The sequence below is a fragment of the Aethalodelphis obliquidens genome, unplaced genomic scaffold, assembly GCF_003676395.1.
Source record: "Aethalodelphis obliquidens isolate GAN/ISIS:26980383/991018 unplaced genomic scaffold, ASM367639v1 scaffold142, whole genome shotgun sequence".
In the NCBI taxonomy this organism is placed as follows: domain Eukaryota; kingdom Metazoa; phylum Chordata; class Mammalia; order Artiodactyla; family Delphinidae; genus Aethalodelphis; species Aethalodelphis obliquidens.
Genome location: NW_020838086.1, coordinates 289,908 through 315,330, shown reverse-complemented (window position 1 = coordinate 315,330; position 25,423 = coordinate 289,908). Strand labels below are relative to the sequence as shown.

Below are 25,423 nucleotides of genomic sequence, written 5' to 3'. Positions count from 1 at the left end.
CTGTCTCTTTACTCTGCCATCATCAGTGTGTTGGCTTTATTTTAAGGCTGGATTCCCTAAGATGGCTATTCCAGTTTGAGGTAACACGGCCAGATGCAACAACATCCCATGGAGATGGTGGCATGTTTCCCTGTATGCCTCTATTTAAGAGCAAGAAAACCTTTCCTAGAAGGACTTCAGCTGACCCCTCCTCAGGCCTCACTTGCCAGAACTGTGTCACATGCCCACCCCTAATCTCTCAGTGGCCAGTCAAGAGGATTGTATTCCCCTTGCCCATGATAGGTTGGTATGGGATGGTAATAGGGTCAGGTTCCCTAATGGGTGAACACCTTTACAGGCTTCTGCAAAGAAGAAGGAAAAGGCGGGAATGGATGTTGAGTAGGCAAGCAACAGTATCTACTACGTGTTCCAAATGATGTATGCTACATATTCCATTGCGAATTTACTGTCGATGTGTCAGCCTCCTCCCTGCATGAAGAGGCAAGACAAGATGATCTGTAAGGTCCCTTCCAGCTCTAGGAGTTGTGTTTCAATTTTACATTTTCATATAAATGGGACTGGGACCGTTGCATAGCTCTTGTAACTCTGCTTTGGCTGCCACCTATGACTTTAACCTAAGAAATCATTTCTACACCTGCTTCATTTCACAATCTTCATCTGAAGCAGTGCTCCATTCATTTCATCACATGCAGAACTTTTCCTTTCAGGGAATCACAAGGAAGCCAATGAGAAAGATAGTACACCACTAAGTATCTTTGCTATATCAAACCTTTGCTACACTTTCTTCAAATCTGAATAAAATTGCTTTATTATTTTCAGCTATGCCTACCATCAGCTTTCTCTGAGGAAGCTACTAGCTTGACCTGTAAGCAGTCCTATTCTTATTTAACAGAAAGCTATAATTTGTGACAAACAACATAAAAAAGTCAAAGACATCTGGTCTGTTACATAGGGTATTTGGAATAACAAACATATAGGAAAACTTGGGAATGTGATTTAAATTGATTTGGTCACACCTCCATTTAAGTTCACTCCTTCCCGCTCAGATTAGTCATTCTGGTGAGGAGGCCAAAACTATAGTCCATTACTATAGTGTTGATAGTGGAAACAACACTGGTATCTCAATCAGCAGCTACTGTATGCCACTGTTCATTTTTATAGTTCCAAGAGCCTTTGAGAATTAACTTTATTTTCTGATTCAGCCCTCTTGCTGGGGAAGGTATGGCCCTATTTTGAAATGTACAAAGGAAAACGAGTGCTGTGAGTGCCTCTTTGGGGAAGGTCAGGGCTGAAGGAGAGAAGATAGGCTTAATGACCAGCTGGATGTCCGAATAACTCATATCACCTGTGTCTCTTAGAACTCTTAACTGAAGGAAAAAATCCTCACTCTGCCTCTTACAGGGTTGTTGCAAAAATCAAGCTAGAACATGGATAGGAAAGTACTTCCACAAATGCAAAGTGATGCTACTATTTTCAAACATGGAATTCTCTGCGGCACTTTTTCTTTTTGGTCACATGATTACTGCACAGGTCATGCCAGTTTATGATACTGTTTCACCTCCATTCACCCTTTGCCTATTTCAGAGATTATGCCAGCAATGGTGCATCCATCTCTTTGGTTCATTTTCCTTCCACCACATCTGGAAGATGCAAATCCCACCATAATGTGAAATATTGCACTGAAAATATGCAGCAAGGGTTCAAAAAGAGAGATCACATCTGATTAGAAAACGTTTCTGGAAGGTAATCCTATTATGCCATATATTTTCATAATTTCAATCTTTGTCCAATGTTACCCCACCCCACTTCATGCTTCAGAGACCAGACAGTATTTTCTCTATCTTTGTAGTTCCCAAGAACCTGGCATAGAGGACACATCACAGTTTACATTCCGGATGAAGTGAGCCTGCTAAACGTGTGACAATAGCAAACCCGGCGGGTTGTAACATTTATTTATCTAGACCAACGAGGCCGACTATCTTTAGCTTAGCATTATACGTAGGGCTTTCGAGGCCGGGAGTGTGCCCGGGTCTCCCCTGCAACTCCCGAGGAAGGAACATTTATTGAGTATGTGCTAAGTGCCAGACACAGGTGCTTTCACATATGCACCCGCGCGTTTGTTGTACTAAAATGCGTTTAGTCCTCACAACATGTCTTCAAGTTTTAAGCCTACCTCACAGATAAGGATGCTAAGGCACAGAGAGGCTAAATTAGCCAGCCTCTCCTCTAGTGACGCCACTGCGTGTGCGTGGGCTCTCGAACATTCTCACCCACACCCTTAGATCGGCCTCGCTACACCCCACCTCCCTACCCCCAGGCATGTACCCCAGGTACTCCTCCCCACGCCCCGCCCTAGGCCGGCGTAAAGCCAATAAAACCTAGGGCAGGCCTGCTCTATCTCCGAGCCGGTGTTAACAAGGCTTCCACTTAAAGATGCTCACTCACCCAACAGCTCCTCACGAGCTTGGAGAGCCTTTGCCACCCACCCTATCCGTAGCCCCGAGCTTCTCCAAAGAGCCCGCACAGCTTGGTCCCAAGGCTGAGGTCCTCCTCGCCTGCACAGCGGTTACGGGGTCGGGACGCAGATTCTGGGCGAGGACACCTTCAGGGGAGGGGTGAGGAGGCCCGGGGTGACAGCCAGTGGGCACGGGGTCCCGCCTCCGCGCGGCCGCCGCACGCCGCCTCGAACTACGCTTCCCAGCCTGCTCCGCAGCAGCCGCGCGCCCCGGCGCCGCGCCCGGCCGGGAGCCGCCTGTTGATTGCCTCGCTCGCCCGGGCCACGGCGCCGCCCTGCTCGCCGGCCCCTCTACCTCGGGGCAGACGGACTGACTGCCAGCACCGCCGGCTCCGGGATGGGCGCACTGACTGGTGAGCGCGCCGAGGGGTGGGTGGGAGCCCGCCCGGGCGAAGCGCCGTCCGCAGCCCCCGGCCCGCAGCGTGGGGCGGCCGCGCCTTCCCTGCCCTCGGGAGGATGCTCCGCGGCGTCGGCGCTCGGCCGGGCGGGCGCTCGAGGCCGGGGCCGCCTCTGGCCTCCTCGGCTCGACGGGCGGCTCAGGGCGGCGCGGAGGAGAGGGCGGCGCGGGCCGGAGGCGCCCGGCGGGTGTGGGTCCCACGCCCCGCACTGCGGCTCCGCAGTCTCTGCAGCCCCCGGGCCGCCGCAGTGAGGGCGCGGTCTCTGTCCTGCCTGAGCTGCGGGGCCGGGTTTTTCTACGCTGGGCTTTGTTCCCCATTTTATCCTCTCTTGTTAACGTTTGACAAGGTCCTGGAGCTTAATGCCTGTCACTGCAGCGTTAGAGCAGGCGACGGGGAAAGGTAGACTCCGGCTGGAGCTGTCACCCGCAGGGCGTTTCAGCCTCCGAGAAAGCAGCGTTCCGAGAGCGGCCTGATGCAGGTTCTCAGGACTCATTTTTTTTCTGGTTAAAGTAATGGTAGCATGTGCTCCCTTGAGTCTTCCAAAATTTTCCCTGTTGACCTGCAGAAATGAAAATTGCTTTTTAATAATAATAATAATAATGGCTCCTAAAGGGAGTTTTTACTTAACGTTTTCAAAGGTGGGAAGGTGATGCGGGCAAAATGCAAATTAGCAATGAAGGAGGCTGTGAATGCTACGGGCTTCCTCTTGCCTACTAAACATCTGAATCACCAGGTCCTTGGGAAGGGAATGAAAAGAACATCGGAGAAGGTATTTATAAAACCCATTTCCAGCTCTACCATTAAGGAGCTGAGGGACCCTGGACAAGTCCCTTCATCTCTCTTATCTTCTTTCTCCATGGTAAAACGGGGCATTCGGGTCACATGATTTCTAAACGTCTGTTCTTCCAAGACTCTCATTATCGGGGAACTGAGGAGATGAGGGTGCTGGTGTTCAACACCATTACAAAAACCTGATTGTGAGAGCAAGCGGCTTTACCTAGTGAGGAGGAAAGATTTTTCAGGGTTTAGGCAACCTGATTTTTAAAAAAATAAAACCAATTTCCTCTATCTACTCTCTGCAGTCTAACCCAATAAATATGCATTACAACTTTTATTTTTTGTAAATTACTATAAATTGGTAGACAACAACAGGCTGTGGATGTTCCGTGTTTGTTTTTAATTTGCTGAAGGTGAAGCAGGTAAAGGGAGAAGCAAATGGCTCCCCCGTGCTGGGCAGAGTGGTCAGATGTGGTCAGCAAGGAGGAGGGGAGGAAACCGCAGCAAAAAGTAAGCAGAGAGTACAGGCACTGAGGATAGAGAGGATGGGTATTGATGGGTCATTGTTTGAATAATAAATACACAATAGAAGGAATGAGAGAACCAGAAAACCAGTGCTATGCAACCCTAATGTAACTGATTCAGGCAAGGATTCATCCAGGGGTACAAAACCTTTGAGCAAAAGGTTGTTGGGGAATAGGATTTTCACATTTTTTCAAAGTATCTCGGCATTTTTTCAAAGTATCTCGGCACAGATTACCTAGGGAAAATGTGTCCTTACAATGGAGAGATGAGGAAGTCATCACCTTAGCTGAATGATCAAGCTTCCCAACACCTATCATGCATCTCTTGTTGGGATGCAATAAGAAGGTCATAACTTGACGTGTGTGGTGTTCCTGCCAAAAAGACGGTGGGAATGGGATACTGTAGATTAAAATATTCAAGTAATAACCAATCAGGATGTATGAACTTTGGATCCTAGATCAGAAAAGATAAATAAAAAATAGCTATAAACGATGAGTTGGGGACAACTGGAGAGATTTGAATACGGACTGCATATTAGGTAATATTATGGGATTACTTTTCATTTTCTTAGGTGCAGTGGTGGTACTGTGATCATGTAGGACACTGTCTTTCTCTTTTGAGATGTGGGTATTTGAGGCACAGTGTCATGACGTCTGCAACTTTCAGTGGGTTCAGGGTGGAGGGGGATTTGAAGAGTTGGGGAGGACGCTCCAGAATGCAGCTAAGTGGTGACAGCTGGTGAATTAAAGAACGTGGTGTACAGGTGTTTATTGTACTATTTTACGTTTTCTGTAGATTTGAACTTTTTAAATAAAGATTGAGGTGATCAATAAAATAGATAAGTAAACAAAGGAAAGGATTGTAGAGGACAGCGTGGTTAGTGACAGAAAAAAGCAGTGGATCCGCGGGGGACTCACAGTGAGTCTGTGGCTTCAGGTTCCCAAGATTTAAATCCTATTGGAGGTGTGAGCTGGGTCAGGGGAAGTTCTGTTTTTTGGTTTGTCTTGACTACTATGAATCATTTATTCTTAAGACATCTCATCCCCTAACTCCAACCTTAAAGTATTAATAATTCCCAAACCTTAGAAATTCTAGCCTTACCCAAGAACCATTCTGAAAGTGCTATCCCTTTCCTCTCTCCGTTCAAGATCTGCACCCATGTGGCTCAAAGAGGCTCATAGAAGGCAGATGGAGAAGAGAATTGTTACCTATTACCAGACCAAGAAAACAGAACCAATTCTTAAGATACAGCACTTAATTTTATACAGAACCTTTTGCTGCAAGGATGTTTTTCCTATACCTGAGATTTATATATATATATATATGCTTTTATGTTTTGCTCCCCTGTTTTGGCATCAAGGCTACCCCATTTCTTTCCTGTGTGTCGCCAGTATTCCTGGGTTTCCCTGGTGACGGCTGAGTAGAGTAGGAATGAGAAGGTCAGCTCTAGGACTGTGGGTAATAGGAGCTCATGAAACAAGGTGCAAGGCCAGCCATGCCGAGCCAGGACATGAGGAGTAAGGAGCCAATCTGAGGCACCAGCCCAGTGAAAGAACCAGGAGGCCTCTTTGTCAGAGCAGTGGGAGGGGTCTTGAGGCTAGGGAGCTGGGCTACTGTTCAGCCAGTATATACAGGGTCAGCCATCCCTGTCGTTTATAGCTGACAACCATTCTGATAGGACAGTGCCCATTTCATACCAGTTAAATATTTTGCATATCATCTTGATAAGCAGTCATGAGTCAAGGTGCACATAGCACCTGTAAGTCATAACAAAGCTTTGATCAAAACCTAGCTGGGATACAGATGCCAGAGAAGGAGAGAAGGTAGGTGGGTCAAAGATGCATAAGCAGGCAGAAAAGACAAAAAGTAGAGAACCCATAGTGCCAGTCAGGAAGTGAGAAGCCCATAACTTCCTGAAGCCAAGATGAGGGGACATGGCTAGAACCAATATGCAGTTGAAAACCAAAAAGACCCAGACACCCATGTGGAAGGCAAGGAGTTAGAAGTCAAGAAACAAGAACTCCTCAGAAAACAGAGAATAGGGCCTGACAAAGGGGTAGGGCAGCAGCAGGGAATAGGACCTGCCAAGATAATTAGAAACCAGGTGGCAGTCTGGGCAGACAGTGAGACTTCCATGCTAGAGCCCTTCTGCCCCCGCCAGGAAGCTTCTTGGCAACTTCCTGCTCAGGTGGAAACCTATCTCATACTTTGGCCAGCCTACCCATGGCGGCTTGCTACACCTGGCAGTGCTGACCCAGGGCTCCTATAGGGTGCTGCCTCTCCACGTTCAACAGATCCTGACAAGGTTAACAGAGGGAACCACCCTCTGAAATAAGTACTGCTCTTTGCCTGTTTTACGGAGGAAGGGACAGAGACTTGGAGAGGTTGTCACTCACACGTGGATCTGTAACCATCAGTTCAAGGGCTGGCTGACTCCAAGGCCCATGCTTTTTGTCTTCTGTGCTCTCTGAACCTGGAGGGGGTGGTTACTGGTGGGCACATTGTTTTAAAAGGAGACAGTTTTCAAGCACAGTTGGAGCTATGGCAACTTCTGCGTTGTAAGATTGGGAAGTTAAGAACAAATGATCTCAGAGACAAACTCTTCATTCTGCTAAGATGTGTTCCTCATTCCCCATTCAGCTTGCCCCTTCCAATTGCCTTCTCATAGTTTTTGCCTGAAATTCCTCCTCATCACACCCCAGTCTCTGTCCTGCATCGCCTGCAGGTATTTCCCAGGATATGGCAGGAGCCATTTGGTTATTTAAAAAAAAAACAAACAGACTTGAATGGGCCATCTTCAAATAGCTAGATTCCAAAACACAGGCTATGTGTTTTGTACACATCTTTGTATTTCCCTGCAGCTAGAAAGGAATTAAATATATAGGATGAATTCCTGTTTTGTTGGAGGATATATTGATAAGCTGATATTTTTTCTAATTTACTAGTTTTAGAAAATGTAAATTTGGCTCTTGTGCAAACTGGTTCACTGATTGTTTAGAGATTACTATAAAATATTGAAGATATATAATACAGAATAAGAACTTCTCACTTACTGACTACCCCTCTTGGGACTAAATCATCATCAGTGCGGTGGAAGCCCAAGTCCTCCTTCCCCAATTAACTCCCCCTCCCCTTGCTACGTGGTGTCTGTCTTTTCCATGTGCAGTCCTTTGTAGCTTTCCCAGATATATATGTACTCCAGAACAATTTATGGCACTGTTTTACCCATTTAAAAAACTTTTCACTAGGTTTTACAAGTATTTTTTTCTTACTCTTTTGTAAAAATTGGTCTTTGGTTTGGATCAGATTTAATAAATAAGGCTGCTTGTTTTGGCTTTGGTTCTAATCGTGTGGGGAGGGAGGGCCAAAGGCTGGGCACTTCATGCTATATCTGATTTTCCTCTTTCATACCACAGTTATACAAATAAGGTAGCGGAAAGAGAAGCGAAGGAAGCCACACTGCTTGTTTTCCTTTTCCGGGCTTGTATCTTTGGTAACAGGAAGAGTTATCAGAGGGCCCAAATCATCCTCCCTTCAGCTCAAGTCCTTGCTCCTCTTGTCCATTTTCTAACCAGTTGGTGTCTGTACATGCCTACCTGGACTCCTGGAAGCTCTGTTTGGCGCTTGCTTCACTGCAGTGTGCATATTAGTTTCTCGTTGCATGTTGAGAGCTTGCCATGGGACACAGTCTGCCGGAGGTGAGGCTGCGGCAACTCTTTGGAAACTTTCCGAAGAGGACAAATACGAACTCTGGGAGGCCTGGGTAGGGGCTAAAGCAGACTAGCCATGAGCTAGAAATCTGTGATTTGACTTTAAAAGCTATGTGAATAATGTTTTCACATATATCTTATTTGTTATTAAAAATAAAACCAGCTTTCCCCCAAATCTTTAAATCAGAGTTGTGCTCCCGGAGGATACACTTTTTTTTCTCCTCTGGCTTTAAGACCGCCCCCACCCCCACCCCCGATGCACTGGCACAACATATGCAATTTGTTTTAACAGGTACTGTTACATAGTATTAACATGTTATTGTAACTACTTAGTTAAAGTCTCTCTCACTGCCAAACTGTAAGCTCAGTTAGGGCACAAGATATCATCTGTTCTGTTCACTGCTTTTGTCCCAGCATTGGAAAAGGTAGACTTTCAGTAGATACTTGTTGACTGTATATACAAGAAGCCCAGGAATATAAAGAATTATGACATCATCCCTGTCCTCTACGAGTTGGTGGTGTAGTTGGAGAGAGAACCATTTATGTAGCATACATAAAAAATAATGAGAGAGGGAAGAACACTCAACTGGTGACATAGGCAACGAGATGTAGGAAACAGAGCAACTTCTGTGCGTTTAGGTGGCCTCAGAATGTTCCGTGACAGAGAGTGCAGGCTGTGGATATGGTGGAATGATCTCTGGACCAACGGGTCACTTCACCTCTCTGAGCTCGTTTCCTTCTTTTGATATTTGTTGCACAATACTTGTTGGATGTCTTCTCTGGGTCAAGACCTGTGCTGGGAGCCAGGATTATAACAATGACTAAAACTGATACAGTCTCTACCCTCACAGAGCTTAGCAAGGACGACAGAGATAAAACAAGCAATTGTAATAAAGTCAAGGAGAGCTCTGAATAAGGGGTGTGCCATGGGGTGGGGAGTGACTCAGACCTACCTGGGGGTCTGAACAAGGCCTCTCTGAGGAACTGAAGCTTACATTGAGACTGGAAGATGAGTTGGCTACCAGTCAGCCAGAGAAAGAGGGGGTAAGAGTGCTCTGAGCAGAGGAAACAACATAAGGCATGATCCAGGAGTTGGAAGTGGTCCAGGGGGCTGAAGCCAGGAGGAGATGGGGAGTGCAGTGCAAGATGAGGCTGATGGGAATGACAGAGGTCAGACTGTGAATTTGAACCTTACCCTCCAAGCAAAGGGAAGCCACTGGAGGATTTTAAGTAACTAGGGCAGAGTTGGTTAAAAAGATCACTTTGGCCATTTGTATGGAGAATGGATGCAGATGGACTAAGGCTGGATGAGGCAGTGCAGGCAAGTGACGTAGGCGGATTCGCAACATGTTTAGGTATGGACCAGATTTGGTTATTGGTGGGCGGGGAGGAGACAAGGAAGAGAAGATGTCAAGGATGGCTCCCTGGTTTCTTGGCCAAATTCCTAAAATTGGAAGTTCCAGAGGAGAAGCTATTTGGAAGGAAAGATGATGTGAATACTTCTGACATTTGAGATGGCTGATTCAGAGAAGTAGAGATGTTGGTTCGGCAGTGGAAATATATGGATGTAACCCTCAAGGAACAAAGTCTAGATCAAAGATATGGATTTGGGGGTCTTCAGGTTATGGATTATAATGAAAACTTTGGAGGGGATGAGTTTCCCCAGGGAAGGTTTACAGTGTAAGAAAAGAAATGCTAAGACAGGATCTTGTAACATGCCAGTATTTAAGGTAGAGGAAGAAGAATTGCCAAAAGAGACCAAGGAGTGATCAGAGAGGCATCAGAAAAACCATCTGTGTTGCTGGACTGGATGATCGTTAAGGCCTCACTCAGCCCTGATGTTCTGTGGTCCTGCAGAGCTGGGATCTGAGCCACGTCTCAAAAGCAGAGCACATGGATTGACCATGAGAATAGAGAAGGGCATTCCAAGTAATATTACCGTATCAGCCAAGGTCCCAACAAGAAATAGAGGACACACTCGAACTGAATAATTTGAGGGAATTTTAATAAAGAGACTATTTACAAAGTTGTAGGGAGGGTTTGAGGAATCCAACAAGGCAGAAATCTGGCACTAGTCACATAGGAACCCTTCACCACCCCCAGGCCTGAAGTCAGCAAGGGCGTAGGGACAGCTGTATAGAGGGGGCTTCCTGGTAGGCAATGTGGCCCTTCTGGACAAACCTCCCTCTCTGCCTGCCCTCTATTTTCCTGCTAGTGCCTCCTGTTGGCCAAACAGAAGCCAGAGAGCAAGGGAGCCTTGATGCCGTGTAAATACAACGTCTTCCTAGGGTACACAGCAGGGTGGGAAGTGAATTGTGAGGGCAAACGAGATATCCAGAACAATTATCTCGGAAAATGGAAGTCTATGAATAAGAGAGTATATTAGTTTCCTGTTGCTGCTGTCACAAATGCAGGGGCCTAAAACAACACAAATTTATTATCGCGCAATTTTGGAGGTTGGAAGTCCAAAGCAGGTTTCTTTGGGCTAAAATGAGGGCATCAGCAGGGCTGCATTCTTTTCTGAAGGCTCTGGGGAGAATTCATTTCCAGGCCTTTTCCAGCTTCTAAAGGATGCACACATTTCTTGGCTCTCGGCCGCTTCCTTCATCTTCAAAGCCAGCAATTGCATCACTCTGTCCCTGTGCTTTGGTCATCCCATCTCATTCTCTGACTCTTCTGCCTTCCTCTTCCATATTTTAAGAGCCCTGTGATTACATTGCACCCACCCAGGTAATCCAGGATAGTCTCCTCGTTTAAGATCCTTGATTTAATCACACGCAGTCCCTTTTGCCACGTAAAGTAACATATTCCCGGGTTCTGGGGATTAGCATATGGACATCTTTAGGGGGCCATTATTCTGCCGACCACAGAGAGCGAATAAACAATTTTGGCTGGGTTGGAGGGCTCCCTAGGAAAGTAATGAAGACAGAAAACAGAAAGTGCAGATCAAAGCCAAATAGTAGGAGTTTGGGATGCTAGACTGTCTGAATTTCATTGTGTAGACAAGAGGGAGCCTTTGTAAGTCCTTAATCAGGGAAGTGGCTTGTTAGCAGTGTGAAGAAAGATGATCTAACCATGGTGCTCTGGGTGGCTTAGAGGGAAGAATAGAATCCTTTCAAGATGCAATGAGAGTACTCCAGGTCTGAAAGAACAAAGATCTAAAGCAAGAGTGACAGGAAGAGATGGTGTGAAAAGTATTGTGCAATAAGAATCCACAGGAGGTGTTAACCAACGACACAGGGAACGAAGGAAAAGAAACTCACGTGGTCTGAGTTTTGGCAGTGACTGACTGGTAGATTAATAGTATGATCCAGAAAACCAGGAGAGCAAGTCTGTTTCAGGGGAAGATAAGAAGTTGGGGTATAGTTGTAGAATCCTGGAATAGAACTGCAAATAGAATCTTGTCAACTCTAAGATACGATCAGTTGTCAAATGCACCAGTATTTTACATACCACCGAGAAGAAAAATGCTGCCAATTAAAATGTGACCCTTCTTGGGAATTCCCTGTCGGTCCAGTGGTTAGGACTTGGTGCTTTCACTGCCAGGGCCCAGGTTCAGTCCCTGGTCAGGGAACTAAGATCCTGCAAGCCACACGATGTGGCCAAAAAGAAAAAAAAAAAAAAAAAGTGACCCTTCTTAAAAATACAATTTTTTTACTTTATTGAAGAGCTGTTTTAGACTTACACATAGATTTTTTGAACTGCCATTCAACAAATTGCACATATTTAAACCGATGCAATTTGATGAATTTTGACATATGCATGCACCTGTGAAGCCATCACAATCAAACGCCCAAAATTTCCTCAGGCCCCTTCGTGAGCCTCTTCCCCTCCCTACCTCTCTCCCATCCCTAAGCAGCAGCTGATTTGCTTGCTGTCATATAGAGCAGGTTACATTTTCTGGAATTTTAGACAAATGGAATCATGCCGTATACATTCTTTTTGATCGGGCTTCTTTCGTTCAGTATAATTGTTTTGAGGCTCATCCATGTTACTGTGTGTATCAATAGTTCATTAGTTTTTATTTCTGAGTAGATTCCATTATGTGGATATACCACAATTTGTTTATCCACTCACCTACTAATGATCATTCAGGTTATTTATGGTTTGGGCTATTACAGATAAAGCTGCTATGAATACACATACCTTAAAAAAAATATATCACCTCTGTGCATACATAAAAAGGGAAAATGGAAATGAATGGGTTAATATTCTTTTTTTAAAAAAACTAATTAATTAATTTTTGGCTACGTTGGGTCTTCGTTGCTGTGCACAGGCTTTCTCTACTTGTGGCCAGAAGGGGCTACTCTTCGTTGCGGTGTGTGGGCTTCTCATTGCGGTGGCTTCTCTTGTTGCGGAGCACGGGCTGTAGGCGCGCGGGCTTCAGTAGTTGTGGCGCACAGGTTTAGTTGCTCTGCAGCATGTGGGATCTTCCCGGACCAGGGCTCGAACCCGTGTTCCCTGCATTGGCAGGCGGATTCTTAACCACTGCACCACCATGGAAGCCCCTGGTTAATATTCTTAAAGCTCCTTCATGTTCAGACTCCAGCTTTTGGAATCACTCATATTCATCAGTGTCTGGTCTTTTCCACACAGTATCTCCTCTGTGCCATCAAGAGTGGTAATTAAAAAAAAAAAATCTGTAAAAGAACTAAAAGCCTTTGATGTTGGCTCTTAAATCTACTCTGTAAATTATGTTAGGTTTTTAAAGAGTATTCCACTATTTTAAAAAGTCCCTGAGATATTTTCCAAACTACTGACACACCTTTTGCTAGCTTTGAAGCTGGTGCTTTTGTTATTTATGCATACACAGGCAATGACAAGTATGACATCTTGACTGCTCCTGGGTCGGCAATAATTGTAGGACCATCAGTTGCAGGACACACAATTTCTGAGTGTTAAGTGTGGGAAACTGTGCATCTTAGAATCTATTGGTTAGGGTAATTCAGTCAGTTCAGGCTAAGAGCCCGGCAGATATACACCTTAACTATCTAGAGCCAGTATCCTGTTCTTTCTCATCCTGAGTCCCCTCAGGGTGCACTGCTGGGGATGGCTGTAAGTGGCTGAGGGCAATCTCTGCTGATATGGCAGGCGACATTCTTAGACTCACACAATAAATTAGTGGTAGTTGGGACCAGAACAAAGTGTATATGACCCAGCTGGTTTCTTTGACTTTAGTGGGAGAGGATTTTTGTTTGTTTGTTTTGGTTTGGCTTTATTTTTTTTTCCTGGAATATTACAATTAAAGCTTAAAAGAAGGTGGGTTGATGGAAGGGAAAGAGAGTTACATTGTATATGGAAAAGACACCAAAATAAAAAATCACAAACTGGAAAATGGTGAGCAGTTGAAGTAAGGACGGAGGAACAACATTCCAATAGCTCTTAAGTGGCCCCACCCACAACCATTCTCTTTCCATGACAACCTGTTTTTCATTCTTACCATTTGAATTACCTTATTGAAAACAGGTCTTCTCAGATCAATTCCTCTACTTTAAGCATTTGTGGTGACTCCCCATCTCCAACAGAATAAAGCCCAGGTTCTTTGGCAAGACGTATAGGAAAGGCCCTTCACAGTTGTCCCTTCTTCATCTTTAGTTGTTTCCTCTCCTCTTCCCCCTGCTCCCCTCTAGCCACACCAGCCATTCACCAAGCATCATGTACTTTCTTATCTTTGTGCCTTTGTTTATGCTGTTCCATTTTCCTGGAAGGAGCCTTCCCTGCCCACATCCACCTTAGGACCTCTTCCTTCAAGGCTCAAACACAACTTCTTTCAGTGTCAACTCAAAACCCCCATCCCCATCCAAGGATTATTTCCTCATGTGTTTTAAACCTACTGTGGACATGACTTCTGTTATAACACTTGTCAACTGAAAAAAAAAAAAGCGCACAACCTAAAAGTTGAGAATTATGTTTTCTTCAGCGGACTTTCTGAGGACTCAAGCCCAGGAGGCAGTTTCTCAGATAGCTGTGTATGACAGGAGCCGGGATGTATAGGGGTTTTTGCTAGAAAACCCAGGGAGTCCGAACATCAAAAGATTACTATTAGTTAAAACCAAACATCTCAAGTTAATGAATTCAGCACTTTTCTGTGTAGGATAATAAATGGAATATTTATAAATGGAATATTTCCTGCCATATCAATAAACAGAGGATGTCACAGTCACCAATGGTTGCAGCCCTCCAACGTGAGCTGGTGAGCCCTGAGGAAACTCAGGGCTGAAAAGAATACCTGCCATCTAGCAGCCAGCAGACTGCAGCCACTCCCTGCGGTGAGCCCTGAGGAAACTCAGGATGCGAAAACACAGGATACAGGCCCCAGATAGCTGAGGTCCATATCAAGGGAATGATTTCAGTGAGCCCAGACTCTTGCATCTTCCCATACATAGAAAAGCACTAAATTCTTTAACTTGAGATGTTTGGTTTTCTTTATTTAACAATAATCTTTTGACGTTCCCAATTACCTGCTCTTTGTTGCAAAACTCCTACATATCCTAGCTCCTCCCCTCTCCTCCTTGGAGCAGTTTCTCAGAGTTATCTGAAACGCTCTCTCCCGGTCTGCAGTCCTCATTTTGCCCCAAATAAAATTTAACTCGCAACTCTCACGTTGTGCATGTATTTTTTTTTTAAGTCAACAAGGGGAAGATGCAAAAGTCTGGGCTCACTGAAGTAATTCCTGTGATATACACCTTAACTGTCTAGGGCCAGTATTCTGTTCTTTCCCATCCTGAGTCCCCTGAGGGTGCACCATTGGGGGTGGCTGTAGTGTTTGAGGGTTGCATCCTTTGCTGATATGGCAGGCGGCATTCTTAGTCCACACACTTATCCAGTGGTATTATCCCTATGTATGTATATCTCACTGAGTTGTGTTCTCCTTGGGGAAAGGGTCATATCTTGTTTTATCTGTGTATTCCTGTTTTTTAGAACCATACCTGGCAAATAGTAGGTTGACAGCAAGTATTCATTGCCTTGAAAGATCTGCTTGATATTAATACGGCCAAAGGAGAAACACAATCAGTTAAGTACATTGCTATTTCCTGAATGCAATATTATCTTTTGAGGGAAGATCTGTAAAATCCTCTGCCAGAAAGAAGGGATTGAGGAAAAATTTTGTTTTGAGTGGAAGTTTAGGAGGCAGATGATATAAAAAGAGGAGGTTGAAAAAAAGGAATGGACTAGGGGTATAAAGAATTAGGGAGGATGGCTTAAGAAACAAAAAGGAAATGGGACTAGAAAGAGAATGGGAGATGAAGAAAAAAGAAAAGAGGGGAGAAAAGTGGAGAGAGTACCAGGATTTTAGACTCTTACTTAGCTTAATTGCCGGGGAGTTTCTGGACGATGCTTTCTCACATGGACGTCCAAACTCTTTCCTGAATGAACCCCATTTTGTATTCTTCACATCACTCTCCCTCTGAAAAGACACAAGTCTGCTCCTTACACTGCCTGACAATTAGTGCATTGTTCTTCATTGTTCTCTGTAGAAAGCAGGAGGCAGAGTCCTCTGGTGGGAAGGCACTCACTACACAGGGACTCAAGGGCCTGGCACATCCCAGCTCCAGCCCCTCCAGCAAGGCGCTCAGCCCCTTCGACCTCAGAATCTTCATATCGATATCTGTCCAGGCTTCCTTTCCAGGTCATTGTAAAGATCTAAATAAGTGAGATAACATATATGAAAATACTTTATAAGCAGTCGGGCTGCTCTGCGAATGAAGGTGATATTACTTACTTTGTTGAGTTATTCGTCAGGGGAGAGACCCCATCGGCACATAGCATAGCCCTGTCTCCTGCTAATAAGTCCTGTTCACCCAAAGGGGATAACAGTGTTTCTTTCTTCTCAGCAGTATTCTGAAGTCTCAGGAAGCTGGTGCGGTTAAATGTTCATGGCCCATGAGAAAGGCGTATAGGAAACCATGGCACTCCCCTTTCAAAAAGACCTGGAGAAATACAAGAACATTGATGAAGATGAGCTCCTTGGCAAACTCTCAGAAGACGAACTGAAACAGTTGGAAAATGTTCTTGATGACCTAGATCCCGAGGTTAGTGACCTGGAACTGAAGCAGGTGATTAGTGATAGGATGGGATGAACGGTGTGGTGTGGTCCTTAAACAATAGTGTAGAAATTCCTGATCTCTAAATGCAAATTATGTGTTCTTCCCTGATTGGCTGTGGGTCATTACTTTTATAAACCCATGGAGAACCTCAGTAGCCACATCTATGATACAGCAATTGTATTTCTCAAAAACCAGTTTAATGTAAATGGGGGAAAATATTTTCCATTGGCTGAAGAAGGACTAGACTGACTTACGGAAAAAGAAAGGAAGAGGGAGAGGAAACAAATATGACTGAGTTTCCTCTACGATTCATATACTCTGCTGGGCCCAGAAGCGCTTAAGATAAATTGTATTATCCCCATTTCATAAATGAGGAGACACACCAGGAGAAGTCATTTACATAAGATCCTACACTGGTAAATGTCAGAGATGGTATTTAAACCAGATCTTTAACCACAAAAGCAGATCTTTTTTATATCTTGTTTCTTTAACATGTATAAACAACTTGAAATCTTTGATGATCCCACAACAGTGGATAGATTAGAGTAAATGTGATGAGAGAGTTCCCTGACGGTCCAGTGGTTAAGACGCCACGCTCCCAGTGCAGGGGGTGCGGGTTCGATCTCTGGTCAGGGAACTAAGATTCCACATACCACATGGTATGGCCAAAACCAAATTTTTTTTAAGTATTAAAAAAATAAAAATAAATAAATAAATAAATGTAACCATAATATCAGGTAAATTTAAATGGAGCTTCTCATATTTTTATGAGCTCTTGAAAAGGTAATTACCTTGTTATAGTGATTGTTTAGCAAGCACTTTCTTCAGCCCTGCTAATATTATCTCAGACATAGAATAGGAGGCATCTAAAATAGTGATTTTACTATAAATAAAAATGTCACTAAAATATTTATATGATATTCCGTTATGCCAGATAATTTGGATATTGTTCTTACTTTAAAAAAATACTAGTATCCTTTTTTTACTTTTTTAAACTTGAGAAGGATACCTCTATATTTAATCAAGGAGGTATCAGCATCTACCATAATACTCACCAGCTTGAATGTTTCCCAGGAGAGGTTAGAAATAACAGAGTGTGGTCGCATTGGCTCATCCACACGCCTGCCTGGGAGCACTTTGGATGCAGACCTGGCCAAACCTAAGAGGGATCTACGAAGAAAAAGGTTGTGAAGGGTGGCTGGCCTTTGCTACCACATTCTAGAAGGCAGCTGCAGGAGACAGGCCGCTCCAGCCATGTGTGTTCTGCCTGAGCTCACCAGGAGCCCCCGTCTTAGCATAGAATGTTAGAGCAGGTGGGTCCTCAAAGATATGCCAGAGCCCTAGCCCTCAGCTCACACCCACATCTCACCATACACAGCAGGGGCAGGGGAGGTAACAGGTGTCAGTCAGGCATACACCCTGCTTCCTGCTCACGCTTCTGTCTTGTCAGAGCGCACTGCTGCCAGCTGGATTTCGACAGAAAGACCAGACACAGAAAGCAGCCACCGGCCCGTTTGACCGCGAGCACCTCCTCATGTACCTGGAGAAGGAGGCTTTAGAACAGAAAGACAGGGAAGACTTTGTGCCCTTCACTGGAGAAAAGAAAGGTAAGACCACAGGCAGCATCTGGGAATGTAGGTACTCCTAAGGTATTGTCATGGAAGGTCCAGTAACAGAACTGGCCTGAAAGGGGGAAATAAGACCACGAATTGGATTCAGTATGAAAAAGAACCGTGGCTGGTGGATACATGTCTGTGTACACTTGTCCAGACCCACAGACTGTATACCACCAAGAGTGAGCCCTAATGTAAACTGTAGATTTGGGGTGATAATGATGTCAGTGTGGGTTTATCAGTTGTAACAAATGTACACTGTGCTGCGGGCTGTCATTAGAGAGGAGGCTGTGAGTGTAGGGAAGGGTGGGGGGACACAGGAACTCTCTGTACTTTCCTCTGCTAACCTAAAGCTGCTCCAAAAAATAAAGTTTATTAATTAAAAAAAAAAAAAAAAGAACTGTGGCAGAATATGAAGGCTGCAGGTATAGAGAACAAACTAGTGGTTACCAGAGGGGAGAGGGAGGAGAGGAAGGGTGAGACAGAGGTACGAGATTAAGAAACACAAACTACTATGTATAAAATAAGTAAGCAACAAGATCTATTTTACAGCACAGGGAAATATAAACATTCTTTTTAATAACTTTAAATGGAATTAATCTATAAAAATATTGAATCACTATGTTGTACACCTGAAACTAATATAATATTGTAAATCAACTATACTTCAATAAAATTTAAAAAAAAACACAGACTGTTGTGCAGAGCAGTTAAAGATCTGAATAGCCAACAACAATAAAAAAGCTACCAGTTCAAAAGGAAGAAAATTGTCCTTAGAAAGGTATGAATCTTGCTTCTGAAACACATGCAGGTAACCATAATTTATAAAAATAATCTGCTTGAGTAAGGGGGAAAGAAAAAGGAATATGTAGGCTAATTAACTGAATACTTAGAGTGTAATGGTACTCACATTAGTTTTGTAAAAAAATCTTAAGCCCCAAGAAGCAGTTTTGGAAGTGTAAAGTAGCGTCGGGCTTAAAAGAGGGTCTCACGGCATTGGCGTGTTCCTCTTAGCCCAGGGCTTTCCTAGCTTCAGGGGTCTACTCCAGGTCGAGGCGCTGCCTCTATTCCAGTTGCTACCATTAGAGGCCATTGCAGTCAATCATCTGTTCATCCAGCATGTACCAACCACCTCCTGGGTGCAGAGCCCTGTGCCGTGTGCTGGGATCACAGGGAATGAGACCCTGCCCTGCCCTCAAGGAGCATGTGGTCCAGCAAGAAACACTGATAGATCTGGAAAGGCCTGAGGAGTAAGGGGATGTTTCTCCACACAGGGGGTGAGCTCTGAACTAAGACAAGGAAAATCCTCCTCCCTACCTCCTGACCCTGAGCTCCTTTTTGGAGGAAAAGTGAATACCAGTCACCTGTCCAGGTTCCTCAGCTATAAGCAGTGACTTGGGCCCAAAGATATGACTGGAATCACTGATAACTTCATAGTAACTACGGTCTTTTTAAAGCACGAATCAGATCATGTCAGTTCCCTGCTTAAAGTCCCAAATCATTGCCATGGTCCTCAGAGTCCTGGCAGAGCTCACCTTGCCCACCTCTCTGACTGCATCTCTCCTGCCCTCACTAAGCCTGGGCCCCACTGTCCTCACTTCGTTTCCCAAAATTGTCAAGTTCTTCTCCCATCTCAGGGTCGTCTTCCCTCTGACCTGCGTCCCCGTTTTTCACCTCCTAAAAGCTCCGGCTTAAATGTCAGGGCCTCTAGCTTACCCTGACCTCTCTGTCTAAAACAGACCCCATTTATCGCTTTCTTAGCACTGTGACAGTGTTCATCCTTTTGTTTACTTACTTTAGGATTTGTGTGTTTTCCATAGGAGATTGAGATTAGCAGTGGGGCTGTGTCTCTCTTGCATCACGGCACAGAAACTGACACAGGGGACACTAGATAAACGTGGATTGGAATAAATGCCATCTCTGAGCTTTTGTGCCGTGGCCACGGGGAGCAGAAGCACGGGCTGCTTGGCTGCTGCCTTCTCTATGCAGCCTCCCAGCCACTCTGAATCATGCACATCCAATGGCTTGTGCACCACTCATAATGTCATTTTATTAAGAAGGTAAAGTTGGGCACTGACACACTGGGCAAATAACCGAGGATTGCTGTAGAAATACGGAGCTGTTTCTGTGGCAGCACGGTTATTGTTAGACTAATTTAATTGTGAAGGAAAAAATAAATTATAATGTCAAATCTTCCATAAAATCCCAGTTAACATCCAGTGTTAGGGTAGTGAAAGAATAATAAGAGGGAAGCTGCTGTCTTCTGTTCTCAGAGCAGTGGTCTGAGGAACAGCTATGGTAAATTACCTCCTGATCCGGGTTAATCTACAGATGGTTCTTAGGGGGTTAGGAGTACAGGAGCAGTCAGAGTAATAAATGGGGGTACAGAAGGGGTGCACAGCTGCACCAGGGAGCTTAGGAGAAGGCTGAGAAGCAGCATGATTGAGCTCAATGAGCAGAGAGCAGGTTTTCCAGAAAGAGCGGAACGATCAGAGTGAGGCATGTGCAGGGCCCCTGGAAGGACAGCGGTGATGCAGGAGCTGTGGTGAGGGCTTTGGGAGAGGGACTGCCCAGCCTCAGTTCTGAATGCCAGGTGCCCTGGGCCTTCAGGTTGCTAGGCTACATTATTCATTTAGAGCTTCTCGTTCGGTGAGACCCCAGGAATGGATATGCAGTAGCAGTTCTCCTGAATACTGGTAGCTGGGCCACCTGCGCACCTAGCGTTCAGAGTAATCCTAAATGGTACCAAGGAGTTAGGAACTCAGAAACCCTGTTTCGACTCTGGATCCAAGATCTTGGCACCAGAGAGAACATACTTCGGGCTGCAGACACTATGCAAAAGTCTGGGAGGAGGCTCGGTGTCTGAGATGTTATTGATTGATTGATTTGATTTTTTTTCCTTTTCTGTTCTCTGGCTGTTTTCCTGTTTTGTTTCCCAGTCTGTTTCCCTTCTTTCTGGGAAATGTGGTAGCTTATGTGATGGTCAGTGATAGAGACCTTGTGGTCAGGATACCCCAGACTGACCACAGCCGTGGTGCCTCTTTGGGGTGCCCAGTTCTGCCTGGCCCCCGTTGATGTATCCAACCATTTGAAGGTCTGGTAAACCAGCAGGAAGTCTGTAGCCCTGTAACCAGGGGAGGCTCCTGGAGAGTTTTCATGAGGGAGTACTTGGCTTGGGTTATGACCCTTTCCTTTCCCATGAGAGTGGGGATGGCCAGGCTAGCCCAGGAGACCTGGCAAGAGCTTGGGTTCTGATTGTCTGAAGCTGGAGCCAGCTGTCTGTTCTAAGGTGACAAAGAGGAAAAGCAATAGAGGGGTGAGTCTTCAGGGACCTCCGGCAATCAAAATGGAAGAGGCCAATTTCAAAGATGATGCCAAGAGGTAAGAGCCGCTCCAACAAAGAGGGAAACCAAGAGTCAAAGCTGGGAGGAATCGGAAAAGAGTGTGAGTAGGTCTGGGGTATCCTGTGGTGGCTCTGTAGTGGCCTGGGTTTACCTCGAGGAGCCACTGCACACGTCGGATGTGGCTGTGTTGCCCTGGCTGGAAGTTAGGAGAAGGTCATGTGCCATCCTCCCAGAACTGCGATCATCAGTCCAGAGGTTTGGGCTGGTGGGGGGCGGGGGGCGGGTGGTGGTGGTGCTATAGATTTCAGCATATTCAGAAGTGAGTAGGGGGCAAAATAAATGGAATCAGACTGACAGGATGAAGTGGGAGGTGGTGGCAGAGAATGCGTATTTGGGTAGCACAGTGTGTTGCTGCTCAGAACTCCACATCTCTAAATATGACAACCCTGATCTTTCCTTGTAAGTCAGGCAGACTTGGATGTGCTCTAGAAAGGCGACTGTGTCTCCAGGTCACAACACTAGTCAGGTACCCTAGATAGAGCATGCTGGTTGCCTACAATCTCAGTTGGTAGGAGGAAAACTCTAGGAGGGGAATCTCAGGAGCCCCTGGGGCTGTTTGGACGCATCTGCCCCCCATATGCAGGATCCAAGGCAAGAATACAAATAGAAGTCCATGTGCCATTTTTATAAATATGTAAAAGCTAATAAGCTGTTAAAATATGTGCTGTCCTCCTACCTAGGCCAATATTCTTGGACTTCCAAGAGTTCCACATAGGGATATGGGTCCACCCTGCACTGCCAAGGCCTCAAGCACCATGGCTGACACCCCAGCCTACATATCCAAGCTTCATCCATACTCACTTACAGACGGCATCCTGTTGGCCCGTGGGTACACGCCCCAGCAGTGTGACCTGCCTTCAGGAGGATGGACATGGGGAAGGGACTCATGCAGGCCCTGGAAGCAGGGAATTGCAGGGCCCCAGGTGCCTGGGGTATAGTCTAGCAGGTGGCCTGTATTCTGGATGGAATGTCCCTTTGTCCCCGTGACTCCTCCCTCAGTGGGATGCAGGCAGTGAGGACGGGTGTACATCCAGAAGAGACCAGAGTTGGGCCCCTCTAGAGCAGAGGGCTCATGGCAGGGCCCCTCTTGCCCAGGTCTAAGGGCAATGCTGCCCATGATAGGGAGGTAGAAGCCCCTGTTTCCCTCTCTGCCGCCTCAGATCTCTGTGTTGCGGAATGCAGGATTCCTCCTCTGACCTTCCTTCCTCTAATAGTGGATTATTGATATTGGCATCATCCCAGAAATTAAGGAGTCCCAGTTAGATGTGCAATGGTCTAATGCTTCAGCTCTTAATGGCCAGAGCTGCACGTTCTCTGGTTAGTTCACTTACCCTACAACAAGGCAGCAGCACACAATGGTTTTTGTTTTTCTTCTGATTTAAAGGGAGAGTCTTTATCCCCAAAGAAAAGCCCATAGAAACTCATAAAGAAGAAAAAGTGACCCTTGACCCAGAACTGGAAGAAGCTTTGGCCAGCGCCTCCGACACTGAACTCTACGATCTTGCAGGTTAGTCCTCAGCTCTGGGAAACTTTCCTGTCTGGCTCTGTGACCTCCAGACGGGCACTGACCCGCCTGGCAGCAGCTTTTGAGCTCCTGTGTAACTATTGATTGTTACTGTGATACCAGGTTGAGTTCAGCCATTAGACAGCTATAAGGCTGGATGCAGGTGACTGAAACCTCTCTGAGCAAACATTTTGCTGTATCTCAGCTATAAAATGTAAAATCATATTTCAGCTGTAAAATACTCCCAATAGTACCGGTCGTACAAAATCCGAGAGTTACTGTGAGAAATCAAAGAGAATAAATATGAAGGAGTATTCAGAACTGAATAAAATTACAGTGCTTATGCTTTCTAAAGAGCTTCACATTAGGCTTTTTTTTTTTTTGCGGTATGCGGGCCTCTCACTGTTGTGGCCTCTTCCGCTGCGGAGCACAGGCTCCGAATGCGCAGGCTCAGCAGCCATGGCTCATGGGCCCAGCCGCTCCGCGGCATGTGGGATCTTCCCGGACCGGGGCACGAACCCGTGTCCCCTGCGTCGGCAGGCGGACTCTCAACCACTGTGCCACCAGGGAAGCTCCCCATTTGGCATTTTATCATCACAGAATTTCCGTTTCCATCACAAAATTTCTTGTTCTTCCCCACAGTCACTGTTCAATTTTGATTCTGTTAGCCTAACCATGGAACAGGACCAATTTATTGTTACATTTCCCCAGTAAAGTAAATCCATATTCAGCCCACTCTGCTGATTTTTTCTAGTTTTCTTAACAATAGCAACAACACAGTAATTATAATAATTATGTGAATTGGTTATACGTACAGATAGGAAAAAAAACCCAAATAGTACAAAAGGATATGTAATGAAAAGTCTCTCTCCCTCGTTCCTAAGTCCCCTCCCGTTTCTTACATTTCCCTTGAAAAAGATTCCATGCATGTACCAGCATAGTTGTGTACTCATTGGGTGGAAATTTGGATTATTAGGGTCATTAGGTCCTCCCAGGATAGAGGTGCTTTGAGAAACAGTCCACAGCTTTGGCAAGAATTCTCACATTGTTATTCCATTGGAATACGTAAGTAATCATAATCTCCTTCCTCCCAGGAGAACCAGTTATGCCTTATTCTAATAGCGTGCCAACCATCTCAGCTACATTTTCATTCCTTCTGTGATGATATCAGTGGTCAGTATTAAGCTCACATATTTGAAACCCTCTCAGAAGTCACTGCAGGAGTTGAGGCACCTGCATCTAACACACAGGAAGTCATTTAACCTTTGTGGTAGGTAAAGTGTAATTATTATCCCTATTTTACAGATGGGGAAACTAAGGCTCAGAGGCATTTAACAACTTCTCAAGTCATACAGATAGTACGTGACAGTGCTTGGATTTAAGCTCTGGCTGACTGCTCCTGACTGTCACTCTCAACCCCTAGACTCGCTGGTTCTGAGCATTTGCCCTTTCTCAGCTGTACGGGCTGCCCCCCTCCTTCTAAGGTATAGATTACAGTGCGTGAGGAGCTCAGGTGCGCCTCTGCCACCTGTTGGCAGACTCTTCTGGGATCCTTCCCCAGGCGGCCACCTGTAATTTCTCACCTGGAATTTCCTTAGCAACGGGAAAGCTGGGCAGTTGGAGTTAGAGCATGCTCAGTGTTGTCACCCTGTGCTGTCCCCTGCATACTGTACTGCCCCCTGGTGTAAGTTCCATGTAGTACAAGAGACTCAAAAATCTCAGCCTGCTTATCTGACTTTTTATTGTTGACATCTCTTATTTCCCACCCTGGGATGTTCTAGATGGGAAAAGAACCACTCTTTTTGGTACTGACAGATGGGAGAGATGGGGAGGCCTACATTGGAAAAGGCCCATGATCTTTCTGCTCTTTGTCTCTGGAAAAACTACATGCCATAGTATGTATTATGTTAGATCTTAAACTATCCTTAGACTCAGTCCTGCGTTCACATTTTACAGATGAGAAAACATAAGGGATGAATCTACTTAACTAGGACATCTATGCAGATTTTCAGTGTGGAGCTATGACGAGACCATTGTCCCTCAGATCCTACATGATTCTACACGTATAGATGTAGAAGGACATGTGAAGATTGCCAGTGGTCTTGGGAGGAGGGTTTCTTTTTTTTTTTAAATAAGCTTATTTCATACTATACACGTGTCATTCACTTTGCAAGGCAAGAGGGTCTGGAGACTTATCTTTATGATATGAAGAATTGTTCTTCGAGGGGCAAATTAACAATGTGGACATCTTAACACGCTTTCTCAAACTTAAGGTTTATTCACTGATTATCTTTGCTTTCAGCTGTTCTTGGAGTACACAGTTTGCTCAACAATCCCAAGTTTGATGAAGAAACGGCCAGCACGAAAGGCGGCAAAGGGCATGTGAGAAGTAAGCTGACGTGAAATCTGTGGTTTTATGAAACTTGGGAGCCTCCGGGTGTTGCTGGTAGGAAAGAGGCCTGTTGACTGGGCCCCCTGGGGAGTCCAGAATTCTTTTAGGCTTTGAAGGTGGTTTTTGCCAGTTCACCAAGGATCACTAGGCTCTGAGCAGTCAAACCAGGATAGACTAGCCAATACTGGGAGCTCTGTCTGGCAGCGTAACTAGTACCAATCAGTGTTTTGCCCAGAACACACTGTCTTGATAGGTCTGTTCAGTCAAAAGAGAAAATTACTGATAAAAAAGGTTGCTTAGGGCTTCCCTGGTGGCGCAGTGGTTGAGAGTCCGCCTGCCGATGCAGGGGAAATGGGTTCATGCCACAGTCCGGGAAGATCCCACATGCCGCGGAGCGGCTGGGCCCGTGAGCCATGGCCACTGAGCCTGCGCGTCCGGAGCCTGTGCTCCGCAACGGGAGAGGCCACGGCAGTGAGAGGCCCTCGTACCGCAAAAAAAACAAAAACAAACAAACAAACAAAAAGGTTGCTTAGCACA

At 45.4% G+C, this 25,423-nt stretch overlaps 1 protein-coding gene across 8 annotated transcripts in view; it reads left to right on the top strand.

Annotated features, from left to right (window-relative positions):
- The first annotated feature begins 2,746 nt into the window (after positions 1–2,746).
- The window catches only part of TMOD2 (tropomodulin 2), a 54,265-nt gene continuing 31,588 nt past the window's right edge, over positions 2,747–25,423 (top strand). For 2 of the 8 annotated variants that reach the window (XM_027099789.1, XM_027099793.1), the window contains exons 1-5: positions 2,747–2,868; positions 15,764–15,958; positions 17,424–17,580; positions 22,375–22,497; positions 24,797–24,883. In XM_027099789.1, the coding sequence (XP_026955590.1) occupies positions 15,833–15,958; positions 17,424–17,580; positions 22,375–22,497; positions 24,797–24,883 (493 nt within the window). In that variant the 5' untranslated portion in view covers positions 2,747–2,868; positions 15,764–15,832. Of the gene's footprint in view, positions 2,869–3,553; positions 3,683–14,846; positions 15,959–17,423; positions 17,581–22,374; positions 22,498–24,796; positions 24,884–25,423 lie in introns of those variants that run through there. The other 6 variants (XM_027099787.1, XM_027099788.1, XR_003431307.1 and 3 more) reach the window with 6 other exon arrangements.